At 35.8% G+C, this 22479-nt stretch overlaps 1 protein-coding gene and 1 long non-coding RNA gene across 5 annotated transcripts in view; both read right to left on the bottom strand.

Annotated features, from left to right (window-relative positions):
• The window catches only part of LOC125965339 (uncharacterized), a 702471-nt gene that overhangs the window by 11191 nt on the left and 668801 nt on the right, over positions 1-22479 (bottom strand). The gene's annotated exons all lie outside the window — the stretch shown is intronic.
• Positions 1-22479, bottom strand: part of ITGB8 (integrin subunit beta 8) — a 96470-nt gene that overhangs the window by 11191 nt on the left and 62800 nt on the right. For all 4 annotated transcript variants that reach the window (XM_004263452.3, XM_049714590.1, XM_049714589.1 and 1 more), the window contains 4 exons: positions 17861-17956; positions 8568-8657; positions 4693-4827; positions 1636-2041 (listed from right to left, as the gene is read on the bottom strand). In XM_004263452.3, coding sequence (XP_004263500.1) covers positions 1636-2041; positions 4693-4827; positions 8568-8657; positions 17861-17956 — 727 coding nt within the window. The remainder of the gene's footprint in view (positions 1-1635; positions 2042-4692; positions 4828-8567; positions 8658-17860; positions 17957-22479) is intronic.

The following is a 22479-nucleotide window of genomic DNA, read 5'->3' as shown; positions in this document are numbered from 1 at the left end:
CCAAAGACTTTCCCTTCCTTCCTTCTTTCCTTCCTTTCTTCTCTTTTCCTCCCTCCCTCCTTCTCTTCCTCCTTTCCTTCCTTCCCTCAATTCCTGGCTTCCTCCCTCCTTCCTTTTATTGTGGAGCACGTCACAGGGTAACTGTTCCTTAGCATCTACTGTTGGATCAGCTCAATTTGTTAAATGTAGAACTAATGATATCCAGGCCAAACAAATGCCTGCCAGACCCGGTTCCCTGTATATGGGCTGCATGCCTAATCCTAGCCAGCATATCTGTGATCGTGTGTTCTTATTCTCAAAGGACGCTAGTGAAGAAAATGCTTGTCAGCCTACAGTTTGCATTTATAACTTATATACAAATAATTCAAAGCAGATTCTCAACTGCCTGTAGGTCAGTAGTATCATAGTCATATAGAAGGACCAGTGCATTGATTTTTAATTCTACTATTAACAGAGACTGGGATTCTCAGTGTATTTCAAAGTTCATTGAGAGCTTGACAGCTGTGGGAAATGATGATCTCAGAATTCTTTTTCTGCCCTGTCCCAAACAGGATTAACACTAAAATATTAGATGACAATTGCAGTTTGTTCTAAAGTCATCTATAATCCATTCTACCTAGATACCAGGTACAGCTGAATAAATGTTTAGAATATAAAATATTATGTGTATAAGATAGAATATAAAGGAAATTTGCCATCACATATTTATGTGATATAGGGCACATTTTTAATTTACACAAGAATAAAAATTTATTTTGTATAGGTTTGTTACTTTCCATATGCTTATTACAATGAAATATTTCATTTCATCAATAATTTAATTAATATTTGCTTACCAAAATGCAAACTTTAAAAAGGTGCTTTAACAATAAGTGGATTTAGCACACTGTCACAGAAAACTTAATTCATTTAAAAATAATATTTTGTATTAATTTTCAAATGTTGCATATATTTTCTAGAATCTAACCTCTAGGTGGCAGTAAACTGAATTAGCCAAAAAGTACTTTTGATATTTTCATTTTAAATTATCTCATTTTTAAATCTGGTCTTTGTGTGGCCTCTGGGCCTAATCTAGATTTCTTATGAAACCAGCATTTTCTTGAAGAATTCTGTTCTTTGACAGTTTTGTTGCTGGCGTTGTTCCAAAAATAAACTAGAGAAATTTAAATTACTACAGATTTACAATGCCATCTATGATAATGCATTAAGAATTTTACAATGAATGAAAAGTATATTTTTATAGCTAACTATCCTCTGAGCAAGATGGAGGGAGTAACCACGTATGAGAATGAATCAGATCCTTCTAGAAGAATACCCAGATTATAGAAAATCTGTCAGACATTATCAGTAATTTCCTTTTCTGGTATATGTCTTTACAAGATCAAGGCATACTTGAAAATAACAATTAACTTTTGGTTTTAATTTTTAAATATTTCCTGTATAAAATAATTTAAACTATAAATATCAGAATCATGTACTGTAAATCTGTAGCTATGTCCTAATTTCACAGACTTTGAATATTAAATTCATAGTCAAAGTTGGTAATTATAAAGATGTGATTTAAAGATACTTTAACATATATGCTAGTTTAATATATAACTATATAAATAACTGCATGTACATACTTATACTCACCAGCACACAGATTTCCATGGTGATATGGACAAGAAAAGTCATCTTTTTCACAGTATTTTCCATACACTTTTCCAAGCTTAATTTTGTGACATAAACATTTCCCACAAATACAAACTCCTCTACCGCTGCAAGCAGGTTGATCCTTGTGTGACTTGCAACTTTCAGAAGGAAATTGATCTTCATCAAAATGACATTTATTCTCATCACACTGGAAGCACTTGGCATCTAGAAAAGTTTCTTCTACACACTTTCTTTTAGGTCCTCTGCTGTCATCACACCGACAGCTGCAGTTTCTATGTATATGAATTTTAGTGGTTTCATTGAAACCAATAGGTTTGATTATTGCATAGCTCTTTCCTTCCATGACATCACATTTTTCCATTGTAACTGTTACATTGAAAAGAACCTAAATATTTGGGTGGGGAGGAAGAAAATATATTTATATGTCTTGATAATTTTTATTACCAATATTATATCTGTTAATAATATTTAAGTCAATAATATACCATCTTATAGAAATTAATATTTATAAATTACACATGCATTCTCATATGTAGACATAACATTCCTTTTTAATTTCATTTATTTCCTAATTAATGAACTGGAGAGTTAAAGGATGCAATGACTGAGACTTGCCTGTATTACAGCATTAAATGGACATGGGTTCAAGCCTATTTGAAATGTGTACTCTACTTCCGATCATTAATTTATATCCTCAACTGACTTCTAGTAAACTTGAGAGAGAATAGACCATTTTCTGGATTCAGTCCTTAACATGTGGAGTTACTGAATATATTTGGCACTAAAGATAGATCAAATAAAGTCAAGTCAAGAGCTTCTGCTCTACTGGTTTAAAACCCTGAGATGAACAATTGTTCAAATGAACAATTTTTATTTTGTTTCTGTTTTCCAGGGGCCCAAGTAAGTTTTAGAGTTAAATTTTAGTTTATACATGGTGTTATGAAGAAAATATGGGGCTTTCCCTGATGTTACTCAAGGGAAAAAGATTTAGGATTCTCACTTTTAGATCTTAAGATCTCAATAAAAGGTCATACATTTGTCTCACTGGAAGATGTTAGTCCACAACTAAGGATCTGGCCTGGCAGGAATTGGTTTCCCCCATGCAAACTACAGAATGTCTTTCTCCTGCCAAATTTTTCCTTTTTCTCTATTTTGCCTTCCTGTACAACACGATTGGCTTAGTGTGTCTATTTATATTTGTTAACTCACCTTATGATCTTCAGGTACTTTGGCAAATAAGAAGGTTACATGTTTTTTTTCCATGTTAGACTGAGATAAGTTACAATTTAAAAATACTTTGTGCTAGGCTTTTTGGTTGGGATGGAATTAGATTAGATAGATAGATAGATGATAATAGATATGGATGATATATATAGATGGATATATATATGGATATATAGAGATTCACACTCTCTCTCTCTATATATATATATGTATGTGTATATAGATATAGATAGATAGATATCCATCCCAACCAAAAAGCCTAGCACAAATATACACACTGATATGAAAGGTCTAAATTTAGGTTTATACGTTATATATATATCCATTCGGAATTAGAGTTAGTCTCATAATATTAAAATCAATACAGTTGGTGTCAGACTTGAAATGTTTTTTCTCTTTAAAAATATAAGGATTAACAGACTGTAGGATAATGTGGTCAACTGCCAATATTAATAGAGCAAAACTTGGGGTTTATATAATTAAGTGGTCAAATGACTCTTCCTTAGTCAAACTGTTTATACTACTTGGTTGAAAGTGAGGGGAAAAAAGGGATGTAGACAAAGAAAAAGAAAAAAAATGTAAGGAGTAAGGAAAACCATTCTGCCAAAATCGATTTTGAAAGAAAGAGCTACTTCTAAAAAGGTAACCTTTTCTCAGAAACTAACTTAGCACTATCTTTTGCTAGCACAAAGTTTCTCTATATTCAGTGGAAATTAAATATGTATTTTGTAAACTGGCATAAAATATCTTTTGAACAAAATTCAAGGAGTGATTATGGAGGAGCCTACAGAATTTGAATTTGAAATAATTAATTTCAAATATACAGCTTGTTGGAACAACTATACTACCTGCAGATTCTAAACTTCCCAAGAGAGAAAATTATATTCTAACTAAAGAGAAGGAAGATTCTCCTTTATTCAACCTTAGAATACTAGGATTTTTAATCTCTTTCAATAACTTTTTCTTTTTGTCTATAGCATGATATTAAAATAATAACATCATAGAACCTTGGAGATGGATGGAGGTAGGATTGGAAATCTTCTAGTTCTAGCTGTTTATTTAAAAATGAGGCAACTGATGCCTCAAGAGGTAAATGACTCACTGAAAATCACTTCATTCTACAAGAATTTCTTGTAAAAGCATATTTCTGTATATTTACTTTCTATTGTGCCAATCCTGGGAGAATCCGTATCTTCCCCAGTCCTATTTCCTGATGCTGCTATATCCGGATCTCTCTTTTCCATATCTCATTCCTTTTTAGTTAAATGATGACACCTTTTTTTTTGTTGTTGTTGTTCTTAACAAATTTCCGTACCTTGTAGGTCATTGTATTGAGCTAATACAAGTGTACTGGGACAATCACAAAGTGAAAGATTTTGTAATTCTTAATCTTTATCAACAGCATTCTTCTCTGTCGTTTTTACTTTCAACTTTCACATTTACTCTGAGAATTTTCAGATTTGAAACAAAAAGTTATTATCATCATCCTAAGTATAGGCACTTCTTGTTTGAGGAGATATGATTTCCTAACATTCACTGTCTGTGTCATCTAAGTTTAAAGTTATTATTATTAAATAATTATTTAATATGATATATATTTATTTATTTTAGCTAGAGAGTTTGAGAAAACAGTCAATGGAGTTACAAGAAGTAGGAACTTAGGGATTAGATAATAAAAGTTACTTTGAAGTGTAAATGAGATTCTTGAGGTCGGTAGTAAAAAAAGTTTTTCTGAATGGTTTGATTTTTCTGTAAGAAAGCATGCCAAACAACTTAGTTTACTTTAAATGGGAAAAACGCACACGCACATACTTCGTCATTGCTTGTCACATTTCCGCATCCGTCTGTGCCTGGCTTTCTGCTCCCATCTGGACAGATGGCAGTAATGTTAAAATAGATGCCTTTTATCTGGTTTTCCACCTGAACTTTCACTTCTGAAATGAGTTTCTGCAGAGATGACATTTTTTAGTTGTATACTATAGCAGTTTCTAATGTAAGCAACAAAACAGAGTCAAGTTTATCATGTCATTCTAGATTTAATTTTTAACTAAATCAAAGAGTTTGTCTCTGTAAAAGGTCGATTAAAAACAGTGTTTCCACATAATGACCCAGTTACATTTGAAATACATAAAAAATACTGAAGGATTATCTGCATTTAAATGGCTGTATTTTTTCACATATTTCCATGACTGCATTTTGATCACTTCAGAGATATTTCTCACTCAGCTTGTTAGGAAAATAATCATTTTAATCCAATAACATTTATATTTTTTGGTAAAATTTAAATAAAGCATTGAGAATACATATATCATCACAGAGGCTAAATCTTGACAGCTTAAAATCTGGAACATGCTTCTGACATTTACAGCTGTTAAAGAAGCATTTCCGTTTCAAACATTTTAGACTATCATGAAAGCTAAACTGCCTTACTGATACAGAATTGAAAGGTAAATTTTTGGGAGGGCATTTCTATACTGTAGGTATAAGAAATACCTGCCAGTTATGGCTCTATAAATTCTCCAAGAATGGCCTAGAATTTTTGCCAAATCCCTGGTGCTTGCTTATGTCAATCAAATTTGTTCCAATCCTTAATACTGAAATAGAGCCCCTTACTGGGCAGAAAATCATTTGCTCATTTATTCACTAATTTATATAATCATTCAAAAACCATGTATGTATTGCCTATTATGTATCAAGCACATCCTAATTTCATCCAATCTCTGGGTTCCAAAAGTTCTAGCTACATTAAATATATTCTGTAGATCTGTGTGAATTTCATCTCATAAAACTAAGAGTCTATCACATGCAAAAATCCTTAACTTATTTTTGTAAACAAAAGGAAAGGGAAAAGATGAAGTATGTACCTAAGGAAAGAGTGAGTAGCAGGGTGTGAAGGAAAAAGAAATCCCCATGGTTTCTAATTCTTTACTTGAGTAATTTTTCTTCTTCAACTGTATAATCAATAAAGAGATGTGTGCTTACTGATTAATAATTGATCATGGAATTATGGTAGTAAATCTTTAGAGTAAGATACTTCCTCAAATTTTATTTGAATAAAGGTAAGACTATATTAGTCACATTTTTTATCTACTAGAGAATTCATACATTGTAATCACTTAATTAAACAATTTCAGTAAAAAATAGAAACTTCTAATGGTATACAAATGGTATTGATATGGTTGGTTTGACAAATCAGAAGGAAGTTCCTAATACCATGACTGTTCTTTTTGCCCTTTTGAAATTCTGCTTCCCTTAAAACCTTAATCTAGTTTAACCAATGTTTTTCAAACAGGGTATGAAGACAAATATCTAAAATTTTGCCCAGTTTTGAGATTAAGAAATTAAGTTTCAGGGCTTCCCTGGTGGCGCAGTGGTTGAGAGTCCGCCTGCCGATGCAGGGGACACGGGTTAGTGCCCCGGTCTGGGAAGATCCCACATGCCGCGGAGCGGCTGGGCCCGTGAGCCATGGCCGCTGAGCCTGCGTGTCCGGAGCCTGTGCTCCGCAATGGGAGAGGCCACAACAGTGAGACGCCCGCGTACCGCAAAAAAAAGAAATTAAGTTTCAGACACAGTCTTAAGCTTGTCTTTTAATATCTAACAGGAACAGAGGCAGAATTTATTTTTTCTAATGTATAATTATTTTTTATTCAACATAATTTTTTTATGTCTTAATTTCAGCTAAATTACTATTAAGTTATTATAGTCATGATTTTTATATAGTTTTAATTCTAATGGCAATGCAGATGTAAAGGATAAAAAACAAAATGCAATCACATTCACCTGTACTAAATTTGTATATAATTTTATAAAAGTCTTAAAAAGGAAATGCAAAGTATTAAAAGTTAGAATAAAATATTTTTATTATTTTTTTCTTCAATGAACTGTGAACAGTTTCTGTTGAGCTGTGAAGACAAAATGAAATTTCAGAAGAATTTTGAAAGTATAGACATATATAAAATAATAACAGAATCCCAACTTAAGGAGATTGTTTCGCCAGAGTTTTTGTTGGTTTTATTAAAATTGTTATTCAGATTGTTTAAGGTTAATCAGAACTGCAATTAGATAATGCATCACATACCTATCCTAGCAAATAAAGAACATGAAAAAAAACCCTGCTGTTTCCCTTTCCATGGGTGCAGTTTGAGATACAGGAAAGTTTGTCGACTTATATTTTTTCTTTGGGGTAATAAATGGGTTCATACTATGAAAACTAGGGTGACTTCTAACACTGTAAGCTCCTTTCTTATTTTGATTATACTTGGGAACAAACTTCGGATGGGAACGAATTGTACACAGGTTTGGTTTTCCTTGATAAGAAGCTCCACCAGTCTTAATGTTTTTTGTTTTTGTTTTTGTTTCGTAACAGTGAAGAAGAAATATAATTAAAGATGCTTTTCTTATTTCATCCAACATAGTCTTCAGATATAGAAAAATTCCTTGGCAAAAAACAGAAAAACAAAAAAATCTCGCAAGGTTTATTTTCCTTTTAAAAAAAGAAAGTTTAAACAAGTCCTTCATTTTCTATCCCGTGTCTACTTCCTGCCTTTCTCTTTTGTAATTGAGTTGAAGGCAGATGTTCCATGAAGAAAATGAGAAGAGAAGCCTGCGATTTCTCACAATGCTTGGGCTACTTTAACACTGTTCAACTCTACTGTGTCAGGAAGGGAAAAAGAGAATTTTGGGAAGTGAGAGTTTATCAATGGTGCATAAATTCAGGGTAGAATAAGGCATATCTTTAGACACTATGTAAAAAAGAAAAAAACAACAACAGAAAAACAGATTGTGTAACACAGGAGGAAGCACGTGGAAGCTAGAATTAAGGAAGACCTAGGTTCTGGTGCTGCTGCTTCTGCTTGTTAGCTGTTTGGCCTTTGATTGATTTGCTTAGCTTCTTTGAAGTTCTACAAATACACAGTGGGAGTACTAATACTTGCCTTATAGGTTGGTTGTGTGGATTAAATGAGGTCATGTATGGAAAATAACTGGTTCTTAGTGGTATTAAAATGACAGCTACTATTATTACAACTTCTTAAAAGAGATTATTCTATCCAGAAATGACTTAGATTGAGAGAGCAGATGTTTCTTAAATCTTTGCATTTGGTACCCACTCTACACGAACTGGGGACAGCATACAACTGTTATCTCAATAAAGTAGTGTATCTCTTAGGGTGATTCTTTTAATCAAACTAGTTTAGTAAAACTGCTAAAGTAAACGATTGAACAACCAAGTTATTGATCTAGGAGACCCCAACAAAGTTCTCTTAGTAATCTCTGTATCTCATATAGTTCATTTTCCCTGGAAAGTTGCTGTTTATAACACTGTGGATTGATTACTTTATCTTTATGGCACTGGAAATTGTGAAATTTCTTGGTAATAAAGTATGTTCTATAGCTGTGATTTGGTGACTCACTGAACATTTGATGAGGAAGGAAATTTAGATAATCTGTAACTCAACCTGAGTTTAGTAAACTGTGTCATTGAGACATAGTGAAGCACAGAAAACTGAAATGACTTTCCCAAGGTTCTATAGCTAGTTAGTGGTAGAGCCAGCGCTAAGCTCAGTTTCCTAATTCCTAATCTGTTTTTTCCACCACTCCTCTCAAGATGATAGGGCATTAGTTTGTACCTTGCCATGGAAATTGGGGTTAAAAGTTTATTTGAAAAAATGTGTACAGTATATACATACCTTATAGGCTTCTACAACCAGATTATTGAGGTTTGCAGCCTTTGATTCTATTTCACCAGCAATGGTGCCAGGCAAGAGGGGTAGAAGATCCTAGAAAACATACCAATAACCTGCACTTAATGACAATAGTATACAGTGGTTTAGCAATCAACAAATATTTAAAAATCTGTAGTTATCAGTGGAAGGTGAGTCATTACATGAATCAAAAAATATGAGACACAAGAAAAATATAAGCAACTAAGCAGAGCAGCCAAAACATATGTTCCTGAAATAGTATGTATTTGTATGTGCATGAGTGTGTGTGCGTTCACAAGTTACATGCTGACCTAAAACTCAAAGCACAGACCGGCATTTCCCAAACTATATCCCATAGAACATGGTCCCAAGAGATTTTTAAAATGAAAAGGGTTCTGAGGGCAAATAAGTTTGATAAGTTCTGCATATGGTTTATTCCACATAGAGACTCAAAATGTACACCACTGCAATTCAGAAATAATTTAGCATTATTAAATGCAGCATTCCCTAACATTTACTTAATTACAAAACTCTTTTCTCATGTAACATATACAACTATTCTGCAGAACTACTTTTCCATGGAATGGTCTTTAGGACATATTTGCCCAGACAGGAGAAAAAAATCAAAGTCACAAATGGAAACTTCATGGAGCGGGTGTTCTTGATGGATGGTACATAATAATTATGGAATCAACTCTAGGTATTCCTAGTGAGAAATGAGAATTAGCAAAGGCTTAAAGGTTTACTCAAGTTGTAGATGAAGTAAGGATAGAGAAGAAACTAGTCTGACTAGAGTGAATGGTGCGGTGCATATTTATATGGAATCAGATTATGAAAAGTCTTGAAATACATTTATATACTCATTTTACCATTCACAAGTATCATTAAGTTCCTGCTGTGTGCCAGCTACTACTTGGTTACTAACAATTTGGTATCTCAGGTAATAGGGAAAATGTATCAGTTAAATATTTTAAAAATTCATTTATACAACCTTGATTAACTAACCACCATATACCACTTAGGGAATGCTAAATTGCTATGCCACATAGTTTCCATCCTTAAGGATCTCACAGGAATATAAATGACAGTTTCAAAAAACAACGTACACCTGAAGCAATAGACATATGTACAGACCCTAATGAGAGGGATACTGAGCAAGCATTTGAGAGCTGGGGAAAGTTGTCAGGGACTGTTTCCTGGAGGAGGTGATTCATGAGCTGTGTCTTAAAGGATGAGTAAGAGTCACGTAATGATGGAGAAGGGCTTCCAGGCATGAGAGTTAGGTAGCAAGAACAAAGTCACAAAGGAAGGAAAGAGCCTGGTGAGTGTGTGTACACAGGAGGATTAGAAGCACGACTGGAGGGACAAGTTTAACGCAGACAATATTAAAGACTTGATCCTCTAGATCAGAGGGAACCACTGGAACATTTTACTCTGGGGAGTACTGTGCTCACACCTGTGATTCAAATAGCTCATCCTGCAGCCGAGTGGAAGATAGATTTGGGAGATGAGTTAGGAGGCTGTTACAATCCAAACAAAGATAATTAATAAAAATATCTCTGAGCAGCCAAATTAGGTGACTGAAACGGCATACACAGGACTCTTAGCAGAGCCTGTCAGGCTTTTAGAACCTGCTGACTCTTACTTTGCACACAATTCAATTAATAATAAACCTGGTTTTATGGTTTAACAGTCAGTGGAAATTTTCTTAAAGGAGTAGGGAGAAACTGCTAGAGCTAATATCACCATCAAGAAGTAATAGCAGAGAAAAAGGAGGTAAAAGCAATAAAGAGCTGCACAGTAAGTTGAAATTCAATTTGAAATTTAAGCTTAGGGGTTAAGAACACAGGATTTAGGCTGTTAGGAAAGTTTGGGGAAGTATATAACTTCCCTAAATGCATTTCCTTCATCTTTAAAATGGGCATACTAGTAATATTGCCCTCATTGTTATGAGTTTTAAGAGTATTAAATGAGTTAATGTTAATAAACTCAGTGCCTGACAATAGTAAGTGCTCAATAAGTGGAAGCAGTTACTATTGTTAATAAAGTGATTCGGGCATTTAATTTGGGTCAGAGCCCTACTTCTGTGGATATTAATGGTTGTTTGCTTAAAAAGGGGGTTCCATGGTATATAAGTTTGGGAAAACAGGGATTTATATTTTCACTATAAATTTCTAAGAGAAGAAATGGTATAATTTAAGTAGCACTTTCAGATGATAAACGTGGTAGTCAGGTATTAGGGAAATTGTTGAAGGGAACACCGCTTTGTGGCAAGTTAAAATGGGTTCAAGTATTTGTTGAAGCCAAAAGAAAATGTAGTTTCTCTGAAGTATTAAAAAATAAGTAAAGGACATTAGGAGTAGAAGGAAGAAGCAAAGACAACAAAGGAGATGAAGAAGACCCAGTGAACAGGTATGTGTAATGAAAATTAGGGTATCACAATATTGTAGAAATGAAAAAAAGAGAGTTTTCTGGAAAAAAGAACTTTAAAGACTGTAAAAAGAAAGCTATAGCAGGATCACAGAAGTTACAGGTTTGGGGGTGACAGGGGGAATCCCATTGGGTGCTGCCAGAGTGACATAGGTGCCAAATGTCTTTTGGGCTTGTAGGACTCACCTGGCCCAAAAGATACTGGACAAAATCAACATTATTCTTATGTAGGAAGGCTTTGACTGGGTTAGCCACTTCCATGGCTCCTCTTGTTCCTTTACTAGATGACCTAGACCAAACCTAGGTACGTTGGTGCTATTTTAAAATATGCTGCTATTCCCCAACCTAATCTATTATAAAGATATGCCCATGGGCTAGAAAAAGCAGAACTCTGGACATGAGTGGTATACTTGGAGTGTGAACTACTTTTCACCTGATAAAAGTCTCCTCCATTATTGTCACAGTCAGTACAACACCAAGTATCAGTGCCCACACTTGGTTCTAGGTGTTACAAACATAGAATTTATACTTATTTATACTTAACTGCTAACTTAAGACCCTGTGTAGTATACATTACTTTTTTTAAAATTTCAACATCTTTATTGGAGTATAATTGCTCTACAATGGTGTGTTACCTTCTGCTGTATAACAAAGTGAACCAGCCTTATGTATACATATATCCCCATATCCTCTCCCTCTTGCATCTCCCTCCCAGCCTCCCTATCCCACCCCTCTAGGTGGTCACAAAGTACCGAGCTGATCTCCCTGTGCTATGCAGCTGCTTCCCACCAGCCATCCATTCAACATTTGGTAGTCTATAAACGTCCATGTCACTTTCTCATCTCATCCCAGCCCACCACTCCCTCTCCCTGTGTCCTCAAGTCCAGTTTCCACATCTGTGTCTTTACTCCTGTCCTGCCCCTAGGTTCTTCAGAACCATTTTTTAAAATTAGATTGCATACATATGTGTTAGCATATGGTATTCGTTTTTCTCTTTCTGACTTACTTCACTCTGTATGACAGACTCTAGGTCCATCCACCTCACTACAAGTAACAAAACTTCGTTTCTTTTTATGACAGAGTAATATTCCATTGTATATATGTGCCACATCTTCTTTATCCATTCATCCGTTGATGGACACTTAGGTTGCTTCCATGTCCTGGCTATTGTAAATAGAGCTGCAATGAACATTGTGGTACATGACTCTTTTTGAATTATGGTTTTCTCAGGGTATATGCACAGTAGTGGGATTGCTGGGTCATATGGTAGTTCTATTTGTAGTTTTTTAAGGAACCTCCATACTGTTCTCCATAGTGACTGTATCAATTTACATTCCCACCAACAGTGCAAGAGGGTTCTGTTTTCTCCACACCCTTTCCAGCATTTATTGTTTGTAGACTTTTTGATAATGGCCATTCTGACCGGTGTGAGGTGATACCTCATTGTAGTTTTGACTTGCATTCCTCTAATGATTAGTAATGTTGAGCATCCTTTCATGTGTTTGTTGGCAATCTGTATATCTTCTTTGGAGAAATGTCTATTTAGGCTTTCGGCCCATTTTTGGATTGGCTTGTTTTGTTCTTTTGATATTGAGCTGCATGAGCTGCTTGTATATTTTGGAGATTAATTCTTTGTCACTTGCTTCGTTTGCAAATATTTTTTCACATTCTGAGGGTTGTCTTTTCGTCTTCTTTCTGGTTTCCTTTGCTGTGCAAAAGATTTTAAGTTTCATTAGGTCCCATTTGTTTATTTTTGTTTTTATTTCCTTTTCTCTAGGAGGTGGGTCAAAAAGGATCTTGCGGTGATTTATGTCATAGAGTGTTCTGCCTATGTTTTCCTCTAAGAGTTTTATAGTGTCTGGCCTTACATTTAGGTCTTTAATCCATTTAGAGTTTATTATTGTGTATGGTGTTAGGCAGTGTTCTAATTTCATTCTTTTACATGTAGCTGTCCAGTTTTCCCAGCACCACTTATTGAAGAGGCTGTCTTTTCTGCACTATATATTCTTGTCTCCTTTATCAAAGATAAGGTGACCATATGTGCGTGGGTTTATTTCTGGGCTTTCTATCCTGTTCCATTGATCTATATTTCTCTTCTTGTGGCAGTACCACACTGTCTTGATTACTGTAGCTTTGTAGGATAGTCTGAAGTAAGGGAGCCTGATTCCTCAAGCTCCGTTTTTCTTTCTCAAGATTGCTTTGCCTATTCGGCTATTCAGGGTCTTTTGTGTTTCCATACAAATGGTGAAATTTTTGTTCTAGTTCTGTGAAAAATGCCATTGGTAGTTTGATAGGGATTGCATTGAATCTGTAGATTGCTTTGGGTAGTATAGTCATTTTCACAATGTTGATTCTTTGAATCCAAGAACATGGTATATCTTTCCATCTGTTTGTATCATCTTTAATTACTTTCATCAGTGTCTTATAGTTTGCTGCATACAGGTCTTTTGTCTCCTTAGGTAGGTTTAACCCTAAGTATTTTATCTTTTTGTTGCAACGGTAAATGGGAGTATTTCCTTAAATTCTCTTTCGATATTCCATCATTAGTGGATAAGAATGCAAGATATTTCTGTGCATTAAATTTTGTATCCTGCTACTTTACCAAATTCATTGTTTAGCTCTAGTGGTTTTCTGGTAGCATCTTTAGGATTCTCTATGTATAGTATCATGTCATCTGTAAACAGTGACAGTTTTACTTCTTCTTTTCCAATTTGGATTCCTTTTATTTCTTTTTCTTCTCTGCTTGTTGTGGCTAAAACTTCCAAAACTGTGTTGAATAATAGTGGTGAGAGTGGACAACCTTGTCTTCTTCCTGATCTTAGAGGACATGGTTTCAGTTTTTCACCATTGAGAACGATGTTGGCTGCGGGTTTGTTGTATATGGCCTTTATTATGTTGAGGTAAGTTCCCTCTATGCCTACTATCTGGAGGGTTTTATCATAAATCGGTGTTGAATTTTGTCGAAAGATTTTTCTGCATCTATTGAGATGATCATATGGTTTTTCTCCTTCAATTTCTTAATATGGTTTATCACAGTGATTGATTTGCATATTGAAGAATCCTTGCATTCCTGGGAAAACCCTACTTGATCAGGGTGTATGATCCTTTTAAAGTGCTGTTGGATTCTCTTTGCTAATATTTTGTTGAGGATTTTTGCATCTATGATCATCAGTGATATTCGCCTGTACTTTTCTTTTTTTTGTGACATCTTCGTCTGGTTTGGTTATCAGGGTGATGGTGACCTTGTAGAATGAGTTTGGGAGTGTTCCTCCCTCTGCTATATTTTGGAAGAGTTTGAGAAGGATAGATGTTAGCTCTTCTCTAAATGTTTGATACAATTCACCTGTGAAGAAATCTGGTCCTGGGCTTTTGTTTGTGGAAGATTTTTAATCACAGTTTCAATTTCAGTGCTTGTGATTGGTCTGTTTATATTTTCTATTTCTTCCTGGTTCAGTCTGAGAAGGTTGTGCTTTTCTAAGAATTTGTCCATTTCTTCCAGGTTGTCCATTTTATTGGCATAGAGTTGCTTGTAGTAATCTCTCATGATCCTTTGCATTTGTGCAGTGCCAGTTGTTACGTCTCCTTTTTCATTTCTAATTCTATTTATTTGAGTCTTCTCCCTTTTTTTTGTTGATGAGTCTGGCTAATGGTTTATCAATTTTGTTTATCTTCTCAAAGAACCAGCTTTCATTTCCATTGATCTTTGCTATCATTTCCTTCATGTCTTTTTCATTTATTTCTGATCTGATCTTTATGATTTCTTTCCTTCTGCCTCCTTTGGGTTTTTTTTTGCTGTTGTTCTTCTTTCTCTAATTGCTTTAGGTGTAAGGTTAGTTGTTTATTTGAAATGTTTCTTGTTTCTTGAGGTAGGATTGTATTGCTATAAACTTCCATCTTAGAACTGATTTTGCTGCATCCCAAAGGTTTTGGGTCATCGTGTTTTCATTGTCCTTTGTTTCTAGGTATTTTTTGATTTCCTCTTTGATTTCTTCAGTGATCTCTTGGCTATTTAGTAGTGTATTGTTTAGCCTCCATGTGTTTGTATTTTTTACAGATTTTTTCCTTTATTTTATGTCTAGTCTCATAGTATTGTGGTTTCAAAAGATACTTGATAGAATTTCAAATTTCTTAAATTTGCCAAGGCTTTATTTGTGACCCAAGATATGATCTATCCTGGAGAATGTTCCATGAGCACTTGAGAAGAAAGTGTATCCTGTTGTTTTTGGATGGAGTGTCCTATAAATATCAATTAAGTCCATCTTGTTTAATGTATCATTTAAAGCTTGTGTTTCCTTATTTATTTTCATTTTGGATGATCTGTCCATTGGTGAAAGTGGGGTGTTAAAATCCTCTACTATGAATGTGTTACTGTCGATTTCCCCTTTCATGGCTGTTAGCATTTGCCTTATGTATTGAGATGCTCCTATGTTGGGTGCATAAATATTTACAATTGTTATATCTTCTTCTTGGATTGATCTCTTGGTCATTATGTACTGTCCTTCTTTGTCTCTTGTAGTAGTCTTTATTTTAAAGTCTATTTTGTCTGATATGAGAATTGCTACTCCATCTTTCTTTTGATTTCCATTTGCATGGAATATCTTTTTCCATCCCCTCACTTTCAGTCTGTATGTGTCCCTAGGTCTGAAGTAGGTCTCTTGTAGACAGCCTATATATGGGTCTTGTTTTTGTATCCATTGAACCAGTCTGTGTCTTTTGGTTGGAGCATTTAACCCATTTATGTTTAAGGTAATTATCGATATGTATGTTTCTATTACCATTTTTTTAATTGTTTTGGGTTTGTTATTGTATGTCTTTTCCTTCTCTTGTGTTTCCTGCCTAGAGAAGTTCCTTTAGCGTTTGTTGTAAAGCTGGTTTGGTGGTTTCTCTTAGCTTTTGCTTGTCTGTAAAGGTTTTAATTTCTCTGTTGATTCTGAATGAGATCCTAGCTGGTTAGAGTAATCTTGGTTATAGTTTTTTCTCTTTCATCACTTTAAATATGTCCTGCAGTCCCTTTTGGCTTGCAGAGTTTCTGCTGAAAGATCAGCTGTTAACCTTATGGGGATTCCCTTGTATGTTATTTGTTGTTTTTCCCTTGCTGCTTTTAATATTTTTTCCTTGTATTTAATTTTTGATAGCTTGATTAATATGTGTCTTGGCGTGTTTTTCCTTGGATTTATCCTGTATGGGACTCTGTGCTTCCTGGGCTTGACTGACTGTTCCCTTTCCCATTTAGGGAAGTTTTCAACTATAATTTCTTCAGATATTTTCTCCTTCCCTTTCTTTTTCTCTTCTTCTTATGGGGCCCCTATAATTTGAATGTTGATGCATTTAATCTTGTCCCAGAGGTCTCTGAGTCTGTCCTGAATTCTTTTCATTCCTTTTTCTTTACTCTGCTCTGTGGTAGTTATTTCCACTATTTTATCTTCCAGGTCAATTATCTGTTCTGCTGCCTCAGTTTTTCTGCTATTGATTCCTTCTAGAGAATTTTTAATTTCATTTATTGTGTTGTTCATCCTTGTTTGTTTGCTCTTTAGTTCTTCTAGGTCCTTGTTAAACATTTCTTGTATTTTCTTCATTGTATTTCCAAGATCTTGGATCATCTTTACTATCATTACTCTGAATTCTTTTTCAGGTAGACTGCCTATTTCCTCTTCATTTGTTTGGTCTGGTGGGTTTTTACGTTGCTCCTGCATATGCTGTGTGTTTCTCTGTCTTATTTTGCTTAACTTACTGTGTTTTGGGTCTCCTTTTCGCAGGCTACAGGTTCGTAGTTCCTGTTGTTTTTGGTGTCTGCCCCCAGTGGGTAAGGTCGGTTCAATGGGTTGTGTAGGTTTCCTGGTGGATGGGACTAGCGCCTGTGTTCTGGTGGATGAGGCTGGATCTTGTCTTTCTGGCAGGACCACGTCCGGTTGTGTGTTTTGGGGTTTGTGTGAACTTGTTATGATGTTAGGCAGCCTCTCTGTTGATGGGTAGGTTTGTGTTCCTGCCTTGCTAATTGTTTGGCATGGGGTGTCCAGCAGTGGACCTTGCTTGTCGTTGAGTGGAGCTGGGTTTTAGCTTTGAGATGGGGATCTCTGGGAGAGCTCTCGCCGATTGATATTTCATGGGGCTGGGAGGTCTCTGGTAGACCAATGTCCTGAATTCAGCTCTCCCATCTCAGAGGCTCGGGCCTTACAGCCGGCTGGAGCCCCAAGACCCTGGCAGCCACACGGCTGGAGAAGATGGGCTATGAGTTGGGTGTCAGCCACTGCCCTGTTGTAGCTCTGTCTCAGCTGTCTCCAAAGGTCACCCAGATGCATTGGGTTATTCCACCAGCAGAACTTGCACATGCCAGTCTGGGATTTATAGATGTCCTCCTGATACTCTTAATTGAAATACCTTGCATTCATGGTGGTGCGAGATACGCTAATAGTGTTGGTTCTCTTTAGTTCAGAGTCTGTAACAGTCAGCCTTCATGTGACCAAGTCAGGAGTAGCTGGCCAATGGTCCCAGAGTGATAACATGTCAGATTCCAAGAAGGCTTTCTGCAGCACCTGAGCAGTAGTCCCAAGCAGCCACTCCGCTCAGCTGCAGTACTCTGACCGGGGAACTCAGTGGGACCCTCACACGAGGATTTCTGCCGGCCCTGGAGCCTGAGTTGCCCACCCAGGCAAGGAGTTGAGGAGAGCATCTCCTGCCCCATCTCACCAGAGGAATGGACACCTGGGCTATGTTAGTTAATACAGTATTAAATTTAGATTGTACAAAGTATAATAACTCCAGAATCCTTACCTGGGGTTCTAAAAAGTATTCTAATTTTAACTATAGATGCAAACATTTTAATTTTTATATTTTGGGAGTTAACATACCTTATACCAGTGAAACTGTTTTCCTTGAACTGCAAATATGACATTAATGTTGTTGTCTATTAACTTTTCTGAAAGTTGGCCTAACGAGGGATGTTCCTGTAACAGAAAATGAAATAAGGGAGTGAAATTTAGTAGCTCAATTCCACACACTTCCAAACATCTGTTATGAGGAAAACTGTATGATTAACATAAAAATGTATTGTGTTGGGAAGGATTATCATTTTACTAGAGGCATTTAAATTCTTTTAAAAAATAAGGTCAGGGCTTCCCTGGTGGCGCAGTGGTTGAGAGTCCGCCTGCCGATGCAGGGGACACGGGTTCATGCCCCAGTCCGGGAAGATCCCACATGCTGCGGAGCGGCTGGGCCTGTGAACCATGGCCGTTGAGCCAGCGCGTTCGGAGCCTGTGCTCCGCAATGGGAGAGGCCACAACGGTGAGAGGCCCACATACCACAAAAAAATAAATAAATAAATAAGGTCAACGTCAACATTATTAAGGATATTTTAAAGACAAAGTCTCCATAAAAACCTTAGAAATTCAGAAAAACGAAGAGGGTTGCATTCAACATAGTACAAAGAGTGTTTAGCACTTCTTTAGATTAACATTGGACTCCAAGTAATATAATTGACAGATTATTTAATATTCAGAAACAGAGACCTATTAGTGACAATCACATTCTGAGGTGAAATTCAGTAACAAGTTTTAAAATGCAGATATATGCATGTATATATATACATATTTACATACATATAAAAATTTGATATATAACATGGTATAGAACAAAGTTTGTTTAAAAGAAGAAAACCCTGTATTCAAATCTCGGATTGTCAGTTTATGATAAAAATTGTATTTCAGGTCTATCCTCTATAACATGTGAATGGTATCTGCCTTCCATGATTGCTGGCAAAAGTAGAAAGATAACAATAGTATGTGAATTATTTAGAGCAGTTTCTTGCATATACTCAAAGCTAATAGCAGTTATTATAATTTTTATTTCCAAGAGCTTATACAAGGTGTAGGTTACAGATCTTTCCACTTATTATCATTATACTTTTTTGTCATTTATGTATACATATATTTTATTACAAATCTGTCTTACATTGATATATAAAACTTAGGTAGCTCTAACTGTGACACTCTTTGCAGTAGTGGGAAAGAAAGCAGGGGATGAGTAGAAAGGGAATAAAACTTAGTAAATATGAGAAGTCTGACAACTGTGGAATTTGCTATATAAAGTTATGTAGTAAGACATAGTACTTGATATTTTTCTTTCTATAAATGCTCTTTTAGATATTAAAGCAATCTCAAATAACAACTCTAGATACCTTTAGAGAAATGATGTCAAACTTCACCTGCAGTTGGGCCCACCTGGTTTTGGTGCCTAGTAGTGTAAGCCAAGGATCATGTGACTGAGCCTAATTAGTATCATCAGATTCAAGTTCAGATTACGCTGTAGTTTTTGTTTCCCCTTTCACCCTCCAATGCTAACTGTGCTTTTGTTAAAGGAAAAGTTTGTTTAAACCATCTTGGTTAATATTTCTGGATTTTGGCAACTATATGAACTTAGAAAGAGCTAATTTTACTAGTTTCACTTACAGCCTAAGTTCTTTGACCCACTTATTAAACTTATATATATAAGTTTAAGTTTAATAAGTTATAAGACACAGCCCTGTGCTTAAAACTACCATCACTAACATGAGTAACTGGTGTGATTTGAATATCTACGTCCCGCTTTCCAGATTCATACATTGAAATCCTAACCTCCAAGGTGATGTAATATTAGGAGGTGGGCCTTTAGGATGTGATTAGGTCTTGAAGGTAGAGCCCTCTTGAATGGGATTAGTGCCCTTATAAAAGAGAGCCAGTGGAGAAAGTTCCCTTGCACCTTCTGCCATATGAGGTTATAACTAGGAGGTGTTGTCTTTGAACCAAAAAGTAGGCTCTCACCAGACCCCGAATCCTCTAGTGCCTTGATCTTGGACTTACCAACCTCAAAAACTGTGAGGAGGGGCTTCCCTGGTGGCGCAGTGGTTGAGAGTCCGCCTGCCGATGCAGGGGACGCGGGTTCGTGCCCTGGTCTGGGAGGATCCCGCATGCCGCGGAGCGGCTGGGCCCGTGAGCCATGGACGCTGAGCCTGCGCGTCCGGAGCCTGTGCTCCGCAAAGGGAGAGGCCACACAGTGAGAGGCCCGCATACCGCAAAAAAAAAAAAAAAAAAAAAAAAAACTGTGAGGAATAAATTTCTGCTGTTTATAAGCCACCTAATTTATGATGTTTTGGTATAGGAGCCCGAATGGACTAAGATAATAATCATAACAAATATCCTTTATTTCTATATAATCTATAATTGCTTTGTAGAAACAAATAAAATTTTCTTGAACTACAATTAAATGTGATATGACTCCAATTTACGAAGGGGTATAAAAAGTATTACCACATGGATTTGCATAAGAAAAATTCTACCCACAGCAATTCTTAAGAATATAATTTTAGAGTAATAGAAGAACAATCCCCAAAATATAAGTTCTATCAGATAAATTTTTATTCCTTGTTCCTAATAATATGCATACTCTTAAAATAGACTTACGACAGTTTGCATAATGCTGGTAAATTAAAGAGAACAACAACAAAAAAGAGAACAAGTAAAAGAAGGTAAGTCTAGCTGTATTGGGAATATTTTTTTAAGGGCAACAACTACTTTTCAAATATTTTTGCTTTGACAAAAAATAATCACAGTTTTCCAAGCATTCCCCCTTCTTAATTTTTAAAACCATTCATATTTTCAGGAAAATTTAATCCATATGTTTTTAACCAGCTTACATTTAACTCACATAAAATCAATATTAAAGAACAGTCCAAAATGTAAGCAGCTTTTGGAGGCTGCTTAATCTCTTTCCCCTTTTCAAAAACAGGAAGTCACATTGACCAAAAGTACACAAAATTTAAATCTAGAAAGTTCTTGTTTGCTCCGAAGATCATTAAGAAAGTCAGTTGGATTTTTAAGCTTAAAAGAACACATTTTTTAAGCCTAGAAAGAAATGTTTTAAAAGAAAATTCCAAGTACCTCGAGGCAGATTGTTAAAACTACAAATGTTTAATAGATGTTTAAACAAACCATCGTTGATGGGAGAATTTTGGATTAATGGCCATTGTTGAAGCCCCTTCCCCTTTCCTCCATGAAGCATAGTACCTTTTAAGTATTTTATCTTTTATGTCTTGTATTTCACTAGCAGGAACACTCCCTCTCGGCCAGCTGTCCTGTGCTGGTGACGTCACTGCTCCTCAGCTTTAACTCCCCCTCTGTCTAACCCATTACATATTGTTTCTCTGAACTCTGAAAATAATTAATGGAGATAACAAGCATGAAGGGAAAGCAATGTGCCAAGGCAGCTGCTAAGTAATTAAGGGCAAAAGGATTCCATTCACATTTTTCTTCTTCACCAACACCTTCACTGTGATTTGTGGGAAATAACTTATAAATGTTAGAAGGGAAGATGAGGTAAGAAAGATTCAATGGAGACAGTTTCGGTTAAAGAGATAACTATGTAGAGATGTATGAATTTTAATAATGTGCCTGTGTAGTGACAAGAAAATAAGTGTTTAAGATTCTCCATAAAAGTGAGTTTCATTATAAAAAGTTCTTATAAGATAATATAGAATTTGAAACATTGAATATCATAATAAGATACAAAACAAAAAACCAATGTCTTGGTTAAATAAAAGTATTCAGTTATCTGGATTACTTTTTATAGTTCACTTTTTAGAGGACAGAGACAGCATGAAAACAATGTGATAGCACAGATTTATTTAGAGATGAAGATTTTATGTGTTGTCAGTCCCCATCTCTCCCAATGGCCTATTTGTCTATCTATATGGCTGCATAGTCATAATCGCATAGACCCATGTTTCCCATTAGTGGCGCTATGGACAGTTTGTGTTGTGGGTGTGAGGCTGTCCTGTGCATTGTAGGGTACTTGGCTACATCCCTGGCCTCTACCTATAAGAGGCCAGTATCTCCCTCCTCCCCCAGTTGTAACAACCAAAATGTCTCTGGACATTGAAATGTTCTCTGGAGGGCAAAATCGTTCTGGTTGAGAGCCATACCAAGAGCAGGGGCTTGGAAGCAGACCACCTGGGCCTTCAACTCTTGGCTCTGCAATTACTAGCCATGTAACACTGGGCATCTGTCTTAACCTTCTATGATACAGTTTCTATATATGTAAAACGTATAAATACTAGTATCTACCTCTCAGGGTTATGGTGGGAATTAAATGGGTTAACATGTGTAAAGACTTTCATTTACTATTTTCTAATTATTAAGCCCATATTAATGGTAAGTAGAAGCTCATGTCCTGATGTCACACTGCTTGTCATTTACCTAGGCACTACTATGCAGGGCTGTGTGACCACAGACAAGTTCCTGATCCTTTTAGTGCTTCCATTTTCTCATTTATAAAATGGAGGTAATAACAATATCTACACTTCACTGGGAGGCTGGGTGGTGCTCCCTACGTGTAAAGGGACAAATACCACAGGGCTGCTTAATAAAAGACAGCTTTCAATAAAAGACTGCTTAATAAAAGACATTTGGAGGCCATTACTAAAGGCTAAATGCTGGGC

This window comes from Orcinus orca, chromosome 9 (assembly GCF_937001465.1).
Source record: "Orcinus orca chromosome 9, mOrcOrc1.1, whole genome shotgun sequence".
Classification (NCBI taxonomy): domain Eukaryota; kingdom Metazoa; phylum Chordata; class Mammalia; order Artiodactyla; family Delphinidae; genus Orcinus; species Orcinus orca.
This window is presented reverse-complemented; position numbering and strand designations above follow the sequence as displayed.